General features: G+C 43.8%; 1 protein-coding gene across 3 annotated transcripts in view; it reads left to right on the top strand.

Moving 5' to 3' along the window:
• Window positions 1-17,221, top strand: part of LOC135368960 (putative aminopeptidase-2) — a 75,373-nt gene that overhangs the window by 38,411 nt on the left and 19,741 nt on the right. For all 3 annotated transcript variants that reach the window (XM_064602529.1, XM_064602531.1, XM_064602530.1), the window contains exons 6-32: window positions 461-581; window positions 1,430-1,584; window positions 3,413-3,526; window positions 3,914-4,048; window positions 4,121-4,186; window positions 5,218-5,295; window positions 5,859-6,028; window positions 6,194-6,276; window positions 7,316-7,449; window positions 7,829-8,032; window positions 8,109-8,182; window positions 8,665-8,766; window positions 8,842-9,015; window positions 9,076-9,216; window positions 9,747-9,828; window positions 10,093-10,634; window positions 11,274-11,418; window positions 11,741-11,869; window positions 12,747-12,867; window positions 14,471-14,625; window positions 14,793-14,906; window positions 15,100-15,234; window positions 15,335-15,400; window positions 15,593-15,670; window positions 15,737-15,903; window positions 15,977-16,056; window positions 16,637-16,770. In XM_064602529.1, the coding sequence (XP_064458599.1) occupies window positions 461-581; window positions 1,430-1,584; window positions 3,413-3,526; window positions 3,914-4,048; window positions 4,121-4,186; window positions 5,218-5,295; window positions 5,859-6,028; window positions 6,194-6,276; window positions 7,316-7,449; window positions 7,829-8,032; window positions 8,109-8,182; window positions 8,665-8,766; window positions 8,842-9,015; window positions 9,076-9,216; window positions 9,747-9,828; window positions 10,093-10,634; window positions 11,274-11,418; window positions 11,741-11,869; window positions 12,747-12,867; window positions 14,471-14,625; window positions 14,793-14,906; window positions 15,100-15,234; window positions 15,335-15,400; window positions 15,593-15,670; window positions 15,737-15,903; window positions 15,977-16,056; window positions 16,637-16,770 (3,699 nt within the window). The remainder of the gene's footprint in view (window positions 1-460; window positions 582-1,429; window positions 1,585-3,412; window positions 3,527-3,913; window positions 4,049-4,120; window positions 4,187-5,217; window positions 5,296-5,858; window positions 6,029-6,193; window positions 6,277-7,315; window positions 7,450-7,828; window positions 8,033-8,108; window positions 8,183-8,664; window positions 8,767-8,841; window positions 9,016-9,075; window positions 9,217-9,746; window positions 9,829-10,092; window positions 10,635-11,273; window positions 11,419-11,740; window positions 11,870-12,746; window positions 12,868-14,470; window positions 14,626-14,792; window positions 14,907-15,099; window positions 15,235-15,334; window positions 15,401-15,592; window positions 15,671-15,736; window positions 15,904-15,976; window positions 16,057-16,636; window positions 16,771-17,221) is intronic.

Raw genomic sequence — 17,221 nt, 5'->3', positions numbered from 1 at the left:
TACATGTAAGCAACGTATTAGTAAGCAACATAAGTAGTAACTATGTAGTAGTAAGTCCTGTAAGCAACGCATTAGTCCTACACTCTTAAAAATGAACTTCACCTCATAGCACGCTCCTAGCCAACCATAATCTCAAATGATATCGTTATCTGCCCTGATTTGTTGAAAACGGGAGGCGTACGCCTTTTTTGTGACAATTATGAACAGCAGAAGTGTCACAAAAAAGGCGTACGCCTCCCGTTTTCAACAAATCAGGGCAGATAACGATATCATTCGAGATGATGGTTGGCTAGGAGCGTGCTATGCGGTGAAGTTCATTTTTAAGAGTGTATATGCAGTGTCCTTCGCTCCAAATGCAGGCAACTATGTCTGATTTTTCTCTGTCATTGTCGAAACGAAAGTATTTTCACGACGTTGTTGCCTCACTAATCAGGTCTCTACCATGTTCTTCAAATTCTAGTTCTCCGTGTACGCTACGCCTAACCAACTGAACAAAACCTACTACGCCCTGGACATCGGTTCTCGGATATTGAACTTCTACGAGGAGTACTTTGATCTCAAATATCCGCTACCAAAGCAAGGTACATTCGCACATTCGCTGTTCTTATTTGCTTATCACCTATAAGGCCTTTCGCCTTAACTTCATTCTTGGATTTGAACATTACATCTAATATATATTATACTTGGAAGCTGAGGAAAAGGGACTTTTCCAGCACCGAGCAGCCGTTATAGGCATGCACGGAAGCGCTACTCACGTCATAAGTTCCGTTCGGTAAATCTGTGTGCCGTGTGAAATAATCTGGGTGTCACACAAATTAATCCAACTGCAAAAGACGTCTAGTCCAAATACGAAGGCCTAATTCCAGTGCGAGAAATTCAGTCAAAATGCAAATAAATCGCAGTCTGAACAGAATACGAGGTGTAGAATTTTTGGAGGATCTATAACTTTGTATGGCAGCTCGACTGCAGTTTTTTTGCATCTGAATTATTTCGTGTGACACACAGATTAAAAGGTACGACGATGGAATTAAATCCTGTAGCAGGTCCTACATCTTACCTTAGGCTTTCCTTAGAGATAATAAAAAATACATCTACGCTAACAAAGGCAAGAAAAGCAGCTTGCACAGGAACCTGCATGAAGAAAAAGAAAACAAAGACAACACGGCTCTGATTGGATTACGTTCCAGGAATGGCCAGGCGTCGCTGATATTCTGCCCTACTCCGCTAACTTTAGCGAAGACCTTTGGAGCATTATTTGGTAATTGAGGGTTTACGTCGCGAGACAACTGAGATCAAGGAGCATTATTTGTCGTATCCATCTTGGCGGAGGGCACAACCACAAGCTTACCAATCATTTGTTCTCCCCCATTTCTTTAAACCTTGTTCCATGAGATTTCTGTGATGATTGGTGTGTTTTGGAAATTTTCAGATATGATTGCAATCCCAGACTTTGTTTCCGGCGCAATGGAGCACTGGGGACTTATCACCTTTCGTGAAGTGAACTTGCTCTTTGATGCCAAACAATCTAGTCCTAGAAACAAACAACGTGTTGCAGCAGTGGTTGCGCATGAGCTTGCGCACATGGTAAATATATTTTCCCTCTTAATTCCATTATCAGCATAAGACCATTTACCGTACGAGACACACGCGGACTGCTGGCGACCCTCTTATAGCCGACCCTACGATGAACAGTCCTGACCGGCAATGCAGCATCAGAGTGCCCGTAACTGTGAACTCATTATTAGAAGATCTACAAGGCATCGGAACATTAACCTTGCGTTTGAAATATCGGCTTTTTCGCTGCCAGCATAAAAGAGCCCAAAGTACACTCTTAAAAATGAACTTCACCACATAGCACGCTCCTAGCCAACCACCATCTCGAATGACAACGTTCTCGCCCCTGATTTGTTGAAAACGGGAGGAGGAGCCTATTTTGTGCCGCGCATAATGGCACAAAATAGGCTCCTCCTCCCGTTTTCAACAAATCAGGGGCGAGAACGTTGTCATTCGGGGTGATGGTTGGCTAGGAGCGTGCTATGTGGTGAAGTTCATTTTTAAGAGTGTAGGAGTACTCCGCCGGAAAATTTATTTTTTTTTATTTTTTTTTACGAAGTTAGACTCTGAAACGATACCTTGGCCTCGTCCAACATACCACGATCCTTCTACCGCTTCACATCGTCCCAATCGCGACGCCCTATGGACGTTTTTCACAACGCTTCTGCGCATGCTCTGCGACCCTAATGGCGCAGAAAAGGGTTCCCTACATATTCAATAGATGGCGCCGCTGGTTCTGTGGCGCGCGAATTTTCTGCATGGTAGGCGCTATTTTCAGAACCAATTTTAGCGCTTAACACGCGAGACATTATGCGCTAATACTCACCTTGAAGAAGTTAATGGGTACTATTCTAGATGTAACTTCGTTCCCGCAGGTTTATCGCTCTGAATTGGAATTGATTCTCATAGTTTTGAATATTTTTTTTTTAAATTGATGCTTTGATTTCCAATTTGTAGAATGATTGTATGTATCTCTGTTGCAAACTTCCGGTACCGAATCGGTCTTAAATACATGTGATAACTTACACTCAAATCAGTGAAGGTGTAACCCATTACAAATGGGATCAGTTAGAGCTCGTATGCATTTGCACGAATGCAGTTTCTGAAGGGATTTCACAGATGTAGATAATAATGCGCTAAGGATGCCTTAATCATCGTTATGTGTGTTACTATTTAACGCATACATAAGGTGGTTTGGACACTTTTATCTTTTATGTTCAGTACAGACTTTGTGCTGAACTAGTATTGCTGTAGATGCCGATATGCAAACCCCATGAAAAGCTTCGGCGTCCAGCTTTGACAACAGAGGTACAGCTTGGGACAAAAGTTCACGGAACACGTCACCTGCGTATCTCTTCATCGGAGCGGCCATCTGCTAGCTATCAGGAAGAGATCGAATAAGGAACGGGTGATCGGCTATCCTATATCCATCTTTCAGTATGCGTGTCCACTTCTGTTTGCTGATAGATTGTCACTCCATTGGAGAAATGCGACACCCCGGTGTTCCGTAAACTTTTGTCCCAAGCTGTACGAGACACTCAACTATTCGTATTGTTTGTCCTTGTCACGTGACCTCTCCCGCGACCGCCCCACTGGCGGAGGTGGTTGCTGGTGATACTGCAGCCAGATGAGCTTCCGCATTCGCGGGTCCCATTTTCTACGGGGTTCACATCGACGGAAATAACTGTCTTTGAAGTGTCACAACCCCTTCAAGTCAAATAGGCGTGTGAAGATTTTTTTTTTTAATTTTCATATGCAGCAAATGTACATATAGCATTACATCTAAAATCAAATTAAATTCCAACAGGGTACTTTAGGAAGTTTTTTTTTTGTAACAACGTTGACTTTTTCTAACCAGTGGTTCGGAAACTTGGTGACAATGAAGTGGTGGGACGACCTTTGGTTGAACGAGGGCTTCGCCAGTTACATTGAATACAAGGGCATCGACCACGTTGAGCCAAAATGGGATATGGTAAGTTACTTTCCGGTTATAATAATACGTGTTCAATGGCAGGAGATTCTGCATACAGAATGAGAACACTCTGAACGTGTATTTACTGAGGGTAACACTAAAAAATAAGTTGTCTTCCAAAATTGTAAATAAAAAAAAGATAGGCGAAATAGACATCTAACTAGAACCAGGTGGTAACGTCTGCACTAATTTTAAGCGTCTAATACTTCCAGTAATGTACGATTTAAGCTCTAATCATCATTTCTAATTAATTTTCGCTTCACTAAAAATGCAGTATACTCTCTGGAAACCCTACATATTGTTCAAAACGAAGCACATGACCCATCTAAGAGACTGGCCACGAAAACTTCGCGCGGCCAAAACTAAACCCTTTGTACACAACAACAGATGGACCAATTTCTAACGGAAGACCTGCAACCAGTCATGGATCTGGACTCTACGACAACCTCGCACCCCGTTGTTCAATGCGTCTCCAATCCAGACGAGATAACGGAGATATTTGATACCATATCGTACAACAAGGTATTTCCTCAGATACACTCCAGTTTTCGAAAGATGCGGAGAAAGATATTTGAGTTTATGGGTCTTTTTCAGGGGGCTTCCGTGCTTCGAATGCTGGAAAATTTTCTCGGACATGCTGTGTTCCGGAAAGGTGTTTCGGTATGCAAACGCGCTTATATACACTAATGTCAAAACTCAATCTTCAAAGGATAGAAATGGGAATAAGAAATGCATGGAGAGCTAGGATGTAGAGCGGGTTGGTAAAAAACTTGCTAGTTTATGCCTGCTTGCGCGTTCCATCATGTTAAGAAATGTCTGACAGGAATGGCTAAATGTAAATATCCTTATAGGAAACTCCGTAGCCACATCAAAGAATGCAGGGCTGTTGGCTGTCGTTTGCGTTTTGTGGCTTATGTTTGACGCTTAGAATTACGCGCGCAGAATCCCATTGGGCAGAAATAATTAAAATATACGAATTTTGAAAAGATAAATGAATCAAAGTCAGAATAGAAAAAAAAGATTTTGAAAACAAAGTGTGTTCAGATACATATGACGTCTGAAATATTATGTACGTATGTATTTTTAGAAGTAACTGCGTTGTTTATTAGAAACTAGGTACATCGTGAAGTCAGGGGCGGTATCCGCTCCGAGATCGAACGGTGTCGGCGCGCTGCGGGGAAACGATGAACTACCGCAGTGTGGATAGCTTCCTCGCGTCGTCTGCTTCTACACGTTTATTCCGCGTTCAGTGAAGTTGGTGGAGCATTGTGTAACCGAACAGTATATTATCATCGCGGCACAAGTGATCTTCCGGAATATACACAATAATACAAAAGATAACACAAGAATACAATACACAATAATATACACAAGAATTACGGAAAAGAACCATCAACCCTGAACATCGGCCGGCGTGTTATCCACACAAGAAAGGTGACGGTGCCGCCCTCTACGAACTAACTACCGCAGCGAATACTAACTGAAAAATCGTTCAGCCTACGTTGCATTAAGTGACATCTGAGGAAGGCAACGTTTCTTTCCTCAATCTCAAGGACATGTTGCCTTCATCAAATGCCCATCAGCTCGCTTGCACACTTCTCACCTTTTCCTTCGAGTAACATCTGTTTTAAGTATTGCGGCTCAGTTCCTTTTTCATGTTGAATTGTCTTTCTGGATATCGCCTTTTTCAGTCCTTCCTAACCCACCATCAGTTTGGCAACGCAAGGACGCAAGATCTGTGGGACGAACTTTCAGCTGCAGCGAAATGGGTGAGAACATTTACACATCTGATCAATCCGCGTGCATTCTGTAAGTTTTGTGTTCTCGTTGGAAAGAAGAGAAAAAGTATATGTGTTTCTTGGAAAGCAAAATATGTTTTTTTTTTTAACGAAGGCATTATCGCAGGTTTTTTACAAGTCCAGTTCTTTTTTTTTCTTTACGCGCTCCACGCTTCTCGCATTCACATGGATAACATGTGCCGAACAGAGACGAACAACAATCATTGATAAAACGGCGGAGAAGCAGGCGAACTGATGATTGCAGTGATCCATTACCGAAATCCTGAGATTGGGAAAGAACACGGGCCCAAAGATCTTGTCTGTGTCGCGTCTGTGTTCTTCCCCAATCTCGGGGTTTCAATGATGGGTAACAACATTCGATCGCCGAATATTCAGCACTATTTAGCATATTTTGTTGAGTCTCTGTGACGTCATTTAAAAAAAAAAGTTACGTTGTAGAGCGTAGAAGCGTTCTGAAGCAGACTCCGCGCAAAATGATTTTTTTCTTCTCTCTCTCTCTCTTGCGATTTAACTGTTTGCAACTTCGTTTTAAGGTCCTTCCTAGAGGATATAACGTGTCAACCATCATGAACACGTGGACGCAGCAGATGGGATATCCTGTTGTGACGATGACCCGAAGCATGGATGACCCGACATTGATTACCGTTACACAGGACAGGTTCCTCAGAAATACTGAGCACTGTGATCAGGACGTCGCATCTTCGTAAGAACAACAGATTAATTTTTACGCAGGTTTTAGTCGGGCTGTGTTTATATTGTGTATTGACGTGAACTATCAGATATGGACTTGGCTCTAAGATAGGTGTCTAAGTGGACGTCTAGGTCAATATCTCGCGCATTCAATTTTCACCGCGTCCTGCACTTTCAGATACCTGTGGAGTATTCCACTCAGCTACAAGACATCAGCGGCTAGGAACAAGGTGAAACATGCGTGGCTTCACGAGAAGAAAGGTGCGGCCTACTATCGATTTGCCATTATGATGATAATAATATAGGTTTCTGCACAGAGCCGTGATATTAAATAATATCTAACGTCGCAAAAAATGGGCGCATTATGCCGTATGGGAATGCCAAACGTTGCTGTTATTTTTATCGACATCCGCTAAGTTTAGCGGAGGAGATGTAGCAGCCGGTAGTATCTGTCACAGCAGCCACCGAAGTTCGACGATTGGAGAGGGTGTTGCTTCCTTACGAAACCTAGGGTCCCTGAATATAGTAGCTCCCTCTGTGTAGGGTGGAGTCACCCTCTGCAGAAGCGAGCGCCGCGAAGCCGCCATTTTGACGCCCACCCTCACCGTGTATGAGGGCTGCGTCAACGCCACCTAGATACACAAGGCCTGCTTATTTCCTCCTCTACCTCCTTCCCTACGTTGAGTCGGAATTCGTCTGCTACTACGATTCGCCGTTCTGCGAATTCAAGAGCTCGCTAGTGACTACAGCTAACTTGGAACCTGTAGACATGAATCTGTAGACAAAACGCGCAACACGCTTTCCAGAAAATCAGTCACGAGAAGGATACAAGACCGTTTTGAGCTTTATCGTAAAATTTTCCAGTTCAGTACGCGGGGACGTTCCATCACTGCTCGCAGACGACAGCGGTCTCCATGGCTACGACTGCTGAGAGCTCGTTCGTGATTGGCTACCGCCGCTGAAAACACGATCGTGATTGGCTGACTGTTAGTTGTTACGTCACGTCGACGAGTAAGCAGGCTGGCTGTGTGCCGATTTCGTCCACTTTTTAAAACCTCCTCTGCTATGAATGGAACTCCAAAATGTGGTGTGCAGCTACACCCTTGTGAGCGCATCGCGAGCTATGTCTTGGCGTCAAGATGGCGGAAATTCGTAGCAGACGACGCGGCCGTCTTCACCCTACACAGAGGGAGCTAGTATTTAGGCACTTGAACGGAATCATTTCGTTTTCTCGTTTTCTCTCTCCCCGCTTTTCTTCTAGCCTTGCCATTTTACACATTTACACGTTTGTTAAATACAGACGAATTTCACATCTACGATGCTGGCCGCGACGGATGGGTGAAATTCAACGTCAACCAAACTGGATATTACCTCGTCAACTATGACATGAGAGACTGGCTGCGTTTGGGAGAGGTCTTGCAGAAACATCACGAGGTAAACTAATCTGCAGAAGCATTTGCGACTTTTTATTATTTGATTTATGCTCTTAAAGGAGAGCGTGTTAATTTCTCCAATGTTTTATCGCCTTTCCCTCTAACTGGCAAGATCGTAAAGTATCAATCGACCGCGTCTGTTGCATACATTTTTATCCCGCTAAAATCAAATTTAGAGGTCCGTCGTGTCATTATAAGTTATGTCGACCGAATGGAAGTGTGAAGCTTTAGGAACTCCTCTGAAACTCCCTTTGAAATTTTCCAGCCATTTTGCCTTCCCATATAATGTATCTGTGATGCAATACATAATGAGAGGTCCCATGTACTCAGTCCTCTATAAGCGACTTCAGAAAATTCAGTCTCGTTTGTCGTCTATTCAGGAACTGACCCCGGCCGATCGTTCGAATCTCCTGTACGACGCGTTCCAGTTGGCGTGGTCTGGTCGCCTTTCGTACGACGTCCTATTCAACATGACTCAGTATCTGATCCACGAGATGCATTTGATCCCATGGTCCACTGCTCACGGTTCGCTGCTGGCTCTGTCGCATCTCTTAGAGAACACAGAAGTTCGGCGACCTATGCAGGTAATGAAAAGAGCGTCCTTTCTTAATGCTCCTAAGTATCTGGTCTTTTCAAGGAGCAACTGCTTTTGTATTTCAGACATACATACGGAAGCTCGTCGACCCAATTTACAAGACTCTCGGTTGGGAAGACGGAGAGAAGCATAACGACAAGTACGCTTTCTTTGGATACCTTTTTGTATGGTATCTTTTGTAATGTTACGTGGTGCGGAGTATTGCCGCGTAAGATGTTTCATGGAGCAAGATGTCGGCGAAAGAGAGCGAGGAGGAAAGCACTCGCCAAGAAGATATTCCGAAAGAAATGGCGCTAGAGTAAAGAGTATCGGAACGACGCTCTAGGAAACGGTGGAAGATTTTCCAAAGGATACGAAGGAGGGCGCTCAGAATGGTGCTGCTAGCAGACGACCCAAGTAACAGAATGAGGAATGTACTGTAGTGCACCGACAGAATCTTCCCAATGTACGAGAAGTCGTATGACGTAAAATCTCGTATGGTCAAGTGCACTCAACTAACCTTGATGTTGCTCTGTTCGCACTCGCGTCACGGATACCGGGCGGACATCGTGCGGATACCTGGTTGAGCATACCTTCTAGCTTTTACCAATACGTTTACCACTAAAAATGTCGGTTTTTCAGTCTTTTGAGGACCGTCATCCTAGACCTGGCGTGCAGAAACCTTCATCAAGAATGCCTGAAAGAAGCGAAGCGAAGACTTACAGCTTGGGTAGATCATTGCCAGTAAGTTTTGTGGTTGCGTTCTTTGTGAACCTTTTCGTGCCGTGTATCAGACACAAAGGTTGTGGCTTGGTGCAGAGAAGTGCCAAGAAATATTCGAAGCATCGTCTACCGCTACGGGATGTACCAGAGCAACGGAGACCACGAATGGCAGTTCATGTGGGAAAAATATCTGAAAGAAGTCTCTGCCCAGGAAAGGGTGAACCTGCTGTACGGCATGGCGCATGTCAGAAGCCCGCCGTTGATTCACAGGTATATGGATGGGAAACGTATATAGGGTATGTGGGAAGTGTAATACAACCGCGTTTGCAGGTATCTGACGTACGCTATGAACGAAAGTTACATTCGACGCCAAGACTTCTTCAGCGTCTTATCGTTTCTGGCTGGCAACACTGTTGGAAGAGACATAGTGTGGAAGTTCGTGCGTTCCAAGTGGGACAAACTGGTTCAACGGTAAAATATGACTCGTACTTTTCTTATGAAAGTCTTCTCTTCGCACTTGTAATCTCAACTGCTTTGGAAGGACCATAAAATTATTTTTTCTGGAATGTTCAAGAACACGAGGCAGGTGTTCCAGGTTGCGTATAAGCTAAATGCCCGGATGGATGGATGTTGTGGCTTGCCCTTTTGAAAGGGGCGGTAGGTCGCGCTACCTAGCCTAAAAAAAGGAAACGAAGAGGGGGGGGCGGCTGTCATGTTTGAGGTTTTTCCTCGGTTTCCCGGTAGACTGTCCGGACGAATGTCGGCACAGTTCGCCCTGAAGTCGGCCCAGGACGTACAATAGTCTTCCCCCAATGTCCCACACCCTTCCTCTCGTTCCTCTCTGCATCTGTTCACTTCTCAACGCCTCTCATAGAAAGAGTTACTTCGCGGCGTTGAGAAGGAATTTAAAAAAAAAAGACTGTGATTTTCAAACTTGTGTCTTTGGTCCGATGATCTCTCTTACGTGTCGTGACGTCACTTGTGTTCTTTCCCCCTTACAGGTTCTCTCTAAACGATCGAAACTTGGGCAAGGCAGTGAAGACTATCTGTGATTACTTTACAAAGCAGTTCGATTACAACGAGGTAAGTTTGCTTCTGTGTGAACAACATTTCGTTGCTTGTTTGCACAGAATCGGAAGTTTCCTTCGCACCCCAGGAGCGTTCCTTTAAACCTCTTCACTTTGTATTACAGATAGGTTTTAACTACCACACACTCTCTCTCACATCATCTTTCCCATAATCATCTCCGACACACTCACCATGGTTTTGGCGCTCTATGGCCTTTGTTGCCTTTGTGCCATTAAACACATAATCAATCAATCAATCAATCAATCAATCATATTACAGATGAAAGCATTTTTCACGAAACACCCCAACGCTGGAGCTGGAAAACGTGCCAGAAAACAAGCGCTGGAAAACGTCCGCAATAACATCGCCTGGATCATGCAGCACGAGCCCAGCGTTGCCAAGTGGCTCACGTCCAATGTCATCCCGGAACCCTGGGAAGGGTTGCGACTACCCCGTCACGTGACTCCCCACACTTATGACGTCACTCTGGAACCGATCCCGGAGAACGACACGGTGATCGGCAGCGCCTCCATAAGCGTCAAGCTCAGGAAAGCCACCAACGTGATTCTAGTGCACGCCAGGAACATCAATATCTACGAGACCCGAATCGAACGAGCGAGCGGTCCGAACATCGGCAAAGAGATACGGTTCGAGAACGAGCCCTTTCTGTACGCGGAAAATGACTTTTGGGTGACGCAGACGAAAGATATAATGCCCCCTGGCCGATACATGCTCAGATTTAGGTTCGAAAGTTCGCTTTTGAACAGCTTGCAGGGGCTCTATAAGAGCTCGTATACGGACAGTCGGACTGGTGAGAAAAGGTAGGAATATTTTCTGTTCATTTATTTATACATACATTCAAACAAACATGCGTCCATACATGCATGTATACATACATACATACATACATACATACATCATGCATGCATGCATGCATACATACATACATACATACGTACATGCACAGATGCATACATACACACATACACACATACATGCACAGGTGCATACATACATGCATACACACATACATACATACATGCACAGATGCATACATACATGCATACATACATGCACACACACATACATACATACATACATACATACATGCATGCATGCATGCATACATACATACATACATACGTACATGCACAGATGCATACATACACACATACACACATACATGCACAGGTGCATACATACATGCATACACACATACATACATACATGCACAGATGCATACATACATGCATACATACATGCACACACACATACATACATACATACATACATACATACATACATGCTCCATACATACATGCATGCATGTATGTATGTATGCATGCACACGAAATAAGAACAAAAACTGCACTGCCCGTGTCAACAAAAATGCATGAATTGATGCTTCGAAAGCGAACTATACCTTCAAACGTAAGACTATTCGTTGCGTGACGTTGCAGGTATATCGTGACGTCACATCTGCAAGCTACAGCAGCGCGGATGGTGTTCCCGTGCTTTGACGAACCGAGTTTTAAGGCCAACTTCACCATCACGGTCATACACAACCGCAACATGACAGCGTTGTCTAACATGCCTGTGGAAAGGGTAAGCTGGTCCCACGTTTCTTTGTCTGTGACTACATTGCGTTGTGCAGGGCATATAGTTCCCTATTCCCTCTCCTACCATATTTTAAGTATACGTTCATTATGCATACCTCCAGCACTTTTACGCCCCATAAGAAAACTTTATTTTCTGGTCAGTAGCTCAGAGCAGTCAGGTTTATGAACAGTATTGTCCCATTCGGTATGGTGCCCGTGTCACTAAACAGGCATTTTTTTAAAAAATAATTTATTCACCTTGTTGCTTAAGCCTTTTTCCAGAGTTCAAATCCTACAACTCTTTCTTTCTCCTCCTCGCTCTTTAACAGACCGCCAATTACAGCGAGACAAAGGTGGCAACAACATTTCAAGAATCCCATAAGATGGTGACGTACTTGGTCGCCGTGGTGGTTTGTGACTTCGAGCACGTCGCTGGTACGACTTCCAGAGGCACCCCTGTAAGTGACTGCGTGTTGCTTTAACGTAGACGGAAGATGCAACGTGACGATAAAAAGTGTTTCGTGTTTTAGTTTATGTCTTCCCTTAAAACTAAAGGTAATGTTACCATATGTGAGTCTACACTATAACTGGCTTGCATTGTGCTCGTATGTCCAACGATAAAACAATGTCCTTATTGTATAAAACATTCCTGCTCAGGCCTCACGACCGTGTGTGCACAATGTTGCAGGGCCGAGCCAGATAGCCCGCAAACTTACGTTATAATAGGGAGTTTTGGAAAAGCGTTTGTTGGAAACACAAAACGTAAACGCTATGTAATCGGACGCAACAGGCCTGTCCGCACAGTGCTTATAGAATAGCTTTTCCGTGACGTAAGACTGCTGGCATGAATCGTCGCTTGCAGCGCCGTTACGGCTAGAAGTGAAGACTTAAAAAAATAATAAAAATCAAAAACACAGAAGAATCACTTTTTCTAAGCACGCTTTGTTGTTCCTAATAAAAATATATGCTACCGCAAGCCAATCTCACGGTTTTCTTCTGAATTACTTGGCGTTGTTTGTTTAGCAGACGACGGAATGCTCACGCAGTTTCTCGTCGGCCGCGAGATCAATGGAGAGCCGCAAATCCAGTTTTGCGTTGCCCAGCATTTTCCAATAAATAGCGAGCTTGCGCAAAAAGCAAAAGCTGAGTTTGCGTTCTGGGTGGTAACGCTATTTCTCGCGCACGCAAAGCTGCTGAGAACGCTATTCTAAAACTCCGTATTAAAGGAATCTTCTTTTACATATTTTTCATGCGTGTGGTACTGACGACATGGACTTATGAGCTTTGCTGCAGAAAAACAAAGACTTGCACTTAATAGTGTTCTCTTATATCCAGGTTCGAGTGTATGCTCGGAAGGATATGATCGGCTACGCAGGTTACGCACTAGATACGGCTATACAAGTGCTCGAGTTCTTTGAGCAGCAATTCGATATACCGTATCCTCTGCCTAAATTAGGTAAGCACTCACCTCCCTGGATTTCGTTCCTAGATGTCCAGGGTTATAGTCTGCTATACCGCGTTGAGAATCCATCCTTACATTATTGCTCGAATGCTGACACATATTGGTAGATACGCTCACAGACAGAGGGATTAAGATTAGAGTAAATGTAAGCCTTTCAAACGATTGCAGTACTTCGCTTTAAAGGAGAGCCGAGGAGATATAATTTTTTTAAATATATATTTTTTTTATCAAAACAGCTGCGAGAGCAACGCTGCTCCCATCTTTGCAGGCTTGTTATGCGGCCAGGCGGGCATCCTGTAGGGCAGTGTACGCAATTACTGGACGGCTAATTAGCTAGAATTCATTATGATTATGATTATATACTTTCTGGGAAATGCGAGATAGCAGAATTAGAGCCAGTCATTATTAAAATCCATCATCCTTTTTAAGCACCCTGAGAAGCTAACGTGTCTTGATGTATAAATTATCAAATTTCGCGATGCAAATGAGTAGCCATAACCATGTAACCATGCAGAGTAACCATGCAAATGAGTAACCGTAACCAGAACTACGCACTTCTCGAGCGCAGAAAGAGCGACAGGCAATCCAACGTGAGAGGGACACGTGCTTTGGAGCGATGGAGGTGATTAGAGGCGGCGCTAAGCTCTTGGCCAGATAGACCGCTTCCAGACCCAGATCCGGTCCGACCGCGTCGTTTCTGCGCTCGAAAAGTGCGTAGTTCCCGTTTAGGCTTATTTGCATAGCGGAATTTCGTACGTTCGCAAAGTACGTTCGCTTCTCAGGGTGTTTAATGAGGACGGTGGATTTGAATAATGACTGGCTCAAATTCTGCTATCTCGCATTTCAGAGAACGTCTAATTAACGAGTTAGTTAATAAATGTTTGCTAATTAGTCGTCCAGTAATTGCATACGCTGTCCTACAGAATATCCGCCTTACCGCATAACCCGCCTGCAAAGATGGCCTCCGCGCTAGTCTCACGTTTTTTTTAAATAAAACAATCTGTGTCTAATAATTAGAAGAAAAAAAAAACATCCTGCATATTGCTCGAATGCTGCTCCTACATACATCGCGCCAGTGCAGTGAAAGCACGCTTTAGAGGATATGCCACGGAAGGATGGACGGACATACGCTTTGTTAGCTTCCTAGGACCAATCAACGTCGACAGAAATGTATGGTCCGTTAATGGCAATGAGAGCAAGCATTATGGAGAGAGAGTGAGTGTGAGAGAAGAAGGTGTAGGAAAGGGTAGAATGGAGGAGCAGAACAGCAGATGCCCCGATCTGGAAGACTGAAGATGACGAAGTCAGCGAATCTGGCAGGTCTTGAACACACGTCTGATTTCCGGTTAGGGTGACATCCGATGACGTCTTATGACGTCAGCTGTGACGTCCAATGGCCCTATAAGGCTACCGCACTTAACCGCAGTTAGGAGAATGCCAAAAGGTGCAACCAATTTTTTTCATATTTTGTTTTCTATATGTAGAACGCGTCCTGCATCAAAAGTGTGCACGCTGCTATTCCTAGCGTTTGAGGGCAGCACACGCTCGTCGTGGCGTACAAAGTGCTTTCTGATAATCATGCAGGTCTCCTTTGCAGATAACATCGCGGTGCCCGACTTTCAACTGGGCGCCATGGAAAACTGGGGCCTCATCACGTTCAGAGAGTCCAGACTCCTTTATGACCCGAATACATCCTCGGTTTCGGATAAGTTCAAAACTGCGGAGGGTGTTGCCCACGAACTGGCTCACATGGTTAGTAAAATTATCCGAACCTTGTACAGGAAAAGGTATCGTATTTACCAGTATTGCATAATATATCATATATCACAATGTATCTTGCATGAGCAAACATATACGAGAGGCTTAAGAAAAAAGCTTTTTTTAGTTAACACACTTTTTTTTGTTGCACAAACAAACAGTGGTTTGGCAACCTTGTTACCATGAAGTGGTGGAACGATGTGTGGCTCAACGAAGGTTTTGCGACATACATTTCCTCGAAGGGTGTGGATGCTGTACATCCTGGTTGGGACGTGGTGAGTTACGTTTACTTTCTGACGTGTCAGTTTTCACTGGGCGTGTACCTTTTAAACTTAACACCAGTAACAGACCATGTAATTTCATAGAGTTGCAGTGAAAACTACCTCCATAAATTTCTCGCGTTTTATTGCGGTGACGGTCCATGATGCAACCTGTAACATGCAGTCTTGCTTTATTTTCGTCTTTCAGGAGAACCAGTTTATTTACAAGCTGCTCACGGGTGTCCTGGAGAAGGACGCTGTCCCGAGCTCCCATCCTATTGTCCTCCCAGTCAGAAATCCGAATGAGATATCGGAAATATTTGACGAGATATCCTACTACAAGGTGAATTATATTCGCTGTATTGGTTGACGTTTTACTATGTCGCTTTTTTAAAACTTTCGATATAAACGGTGTTCTCTTATTCCGATGCGTAATTTTTCAGGGATCGGCGGTTATTGGTATGCTGGAATCGTTTATGGGATCCGAAGACTTCGCTCGTGGCGTCCGTGTAAGTTCAGGCCACTTCGCATCAGTTACCAAATTCTCATTTCCGACTCTCGCTTTTCAATTCGTTACAAAGTTCGAATCTCTCAGTGGTATTTGTAGCAACTTACTTTCGCTTCCCAATAAGAGTTCATCACTTTGTTTCGCACGTTTGTCGAGGAAACATTCTTTAATTTTAAAGTATTTCATATTTTAGAATTACCTGCGAACCCGCAAGTATGGCAGCGCCGTAACTCTGGACCTTTGGAGAGAACTCGAGCACGCCTCGTCAAAGGTATTTACCGGTACCGTTCCCGATACCGTTACCTTAAGGTGGTTGTACTTCCTGCGCATGCGCTAGAGTCTACACATCACCACCATTATGAACACGTGGACGCGTCAGATGGGATTTCCATACGTCTCCGTCAAACGGCTCGAAACCAATACGAGCCTCTACGAGGTCTCGCAACAGCGATTTCTTCTCAATCCTGAAGCTGCTGCAAACCTCACCAATGATTCTGCTTTTAGGTATATTTTTTCATCACGTAATATCTTGAGCACTATGTTGTAAACATCTGACGGAATAACCCGCTCTCTTTAGGTACATGTGGGAAATTCCACTGACATTTAAGACTTCTACAAAGGTTCAAGGCCTTCACTGGCTCAAGACAAATGCGTCAGGCACGTATAGGACTTTTAGTATATAGCCATGAGAAGTTTTTTTTTGTTTTTTTTTTTTTGTAATGGCGGGTTCTAACCCTGGGGCTCCTGTAAAGGGTACTTTGCCACATATATTGTGTACATGCGGTAAAGCGCCCTTTATGAAAAATGTTTCGCATAATTTGTTGGGACGCTTGTTAATAACGCACATTTGCACATGAACATTTGTTACTAACGCTCGGACAGAAAATATGAACAGAGCACGTTCAGGGTAATGAACATTATGGACATTGATGTTCTAAGGCTGGAACACAGAAGAAAGGTCAACGCAAAACACAAGCCTCAACTGCAACTGTTAGTCGATTCCTACAGCTCGCTAACCTTTTCAGTGACTTCCTTCTTTCATTTTAATGTATTACGTTGGAAACACAAATGTATTGAATTGGGCACAAGGAATAGTTTAACGAATAAACAGTGCGCAGTTAGTTCGTTATCCGACAACTTGCATATTCCGGGGTATCACACTAGCACGTCGAAGCCCAATTGATAAGCTAAAGTAAACTGATTGAAAATAATGTGACCTATTTTGTGTTTTAAACAGAAATTTTTGACGTGGGGCTACGAAAGAACAGCGACTGGGTGAAGTTCAATGCCGACTTCAAAGGCTACTATCTCGTTCACTACGAGGAGGATGACCTAGGAGTGCTGTCTGATGTCCTTTTCGAAAATCACAAGGTAGAGATCACCTTCGGTTGAAGCGTTCTAATAACCATCACACGGTTTAATTTGTCGCAGTTTTATCTTTACATTTCTAATAGAGGTATGATTGACTTTTCACTACTTGCATAATTTATTCTATTCAATTAATCTGTGGCAGTAGTGATGTGGTACTATCCAGTACTTTGCAGCGTGAGGCGTGAAATTATACTTTTGAGTTGTTTCACTAATTATAACATCGTTCACCTTCCCAGATCAATAGAGTGGTGGTCTTATCCTCTTTCTTAATCCCCGCGTACACTTTAAGAAATAAAAAGAATAAATATGCGCGCAATTGCATCCTTAAGTGCCCTAGATTGAAATTACTTCCCATTTTAGTCCCCTGACACTGAACATTACTCCCTTACACTCCCTAAATAGTCCCCACACCTAAAATAGTCCCTAAACTTTGAATAAATATCCGTGCATT

The sequence above is a fragment of the Ornithodoros turicata genome, chromosome 9 (assembly GCF_037126465.1).
Source record: "Ornithodoros turicata isolate Travis chromosome 9, ASM3712646v1, whole genome shotgun sequence".
Taxonomy (NCBI): domain Eukaryota; kingdom Metazoa; phylum Arthropoda; class Arachnida; order Ixodida; family Argasidae; genus Ornithodoros; species Ornithodoros turicata.
Note: the sequence above shows the minus strand (reverse complement) of the source record. Positions and strands in the feature narration are given on the sequence as shown.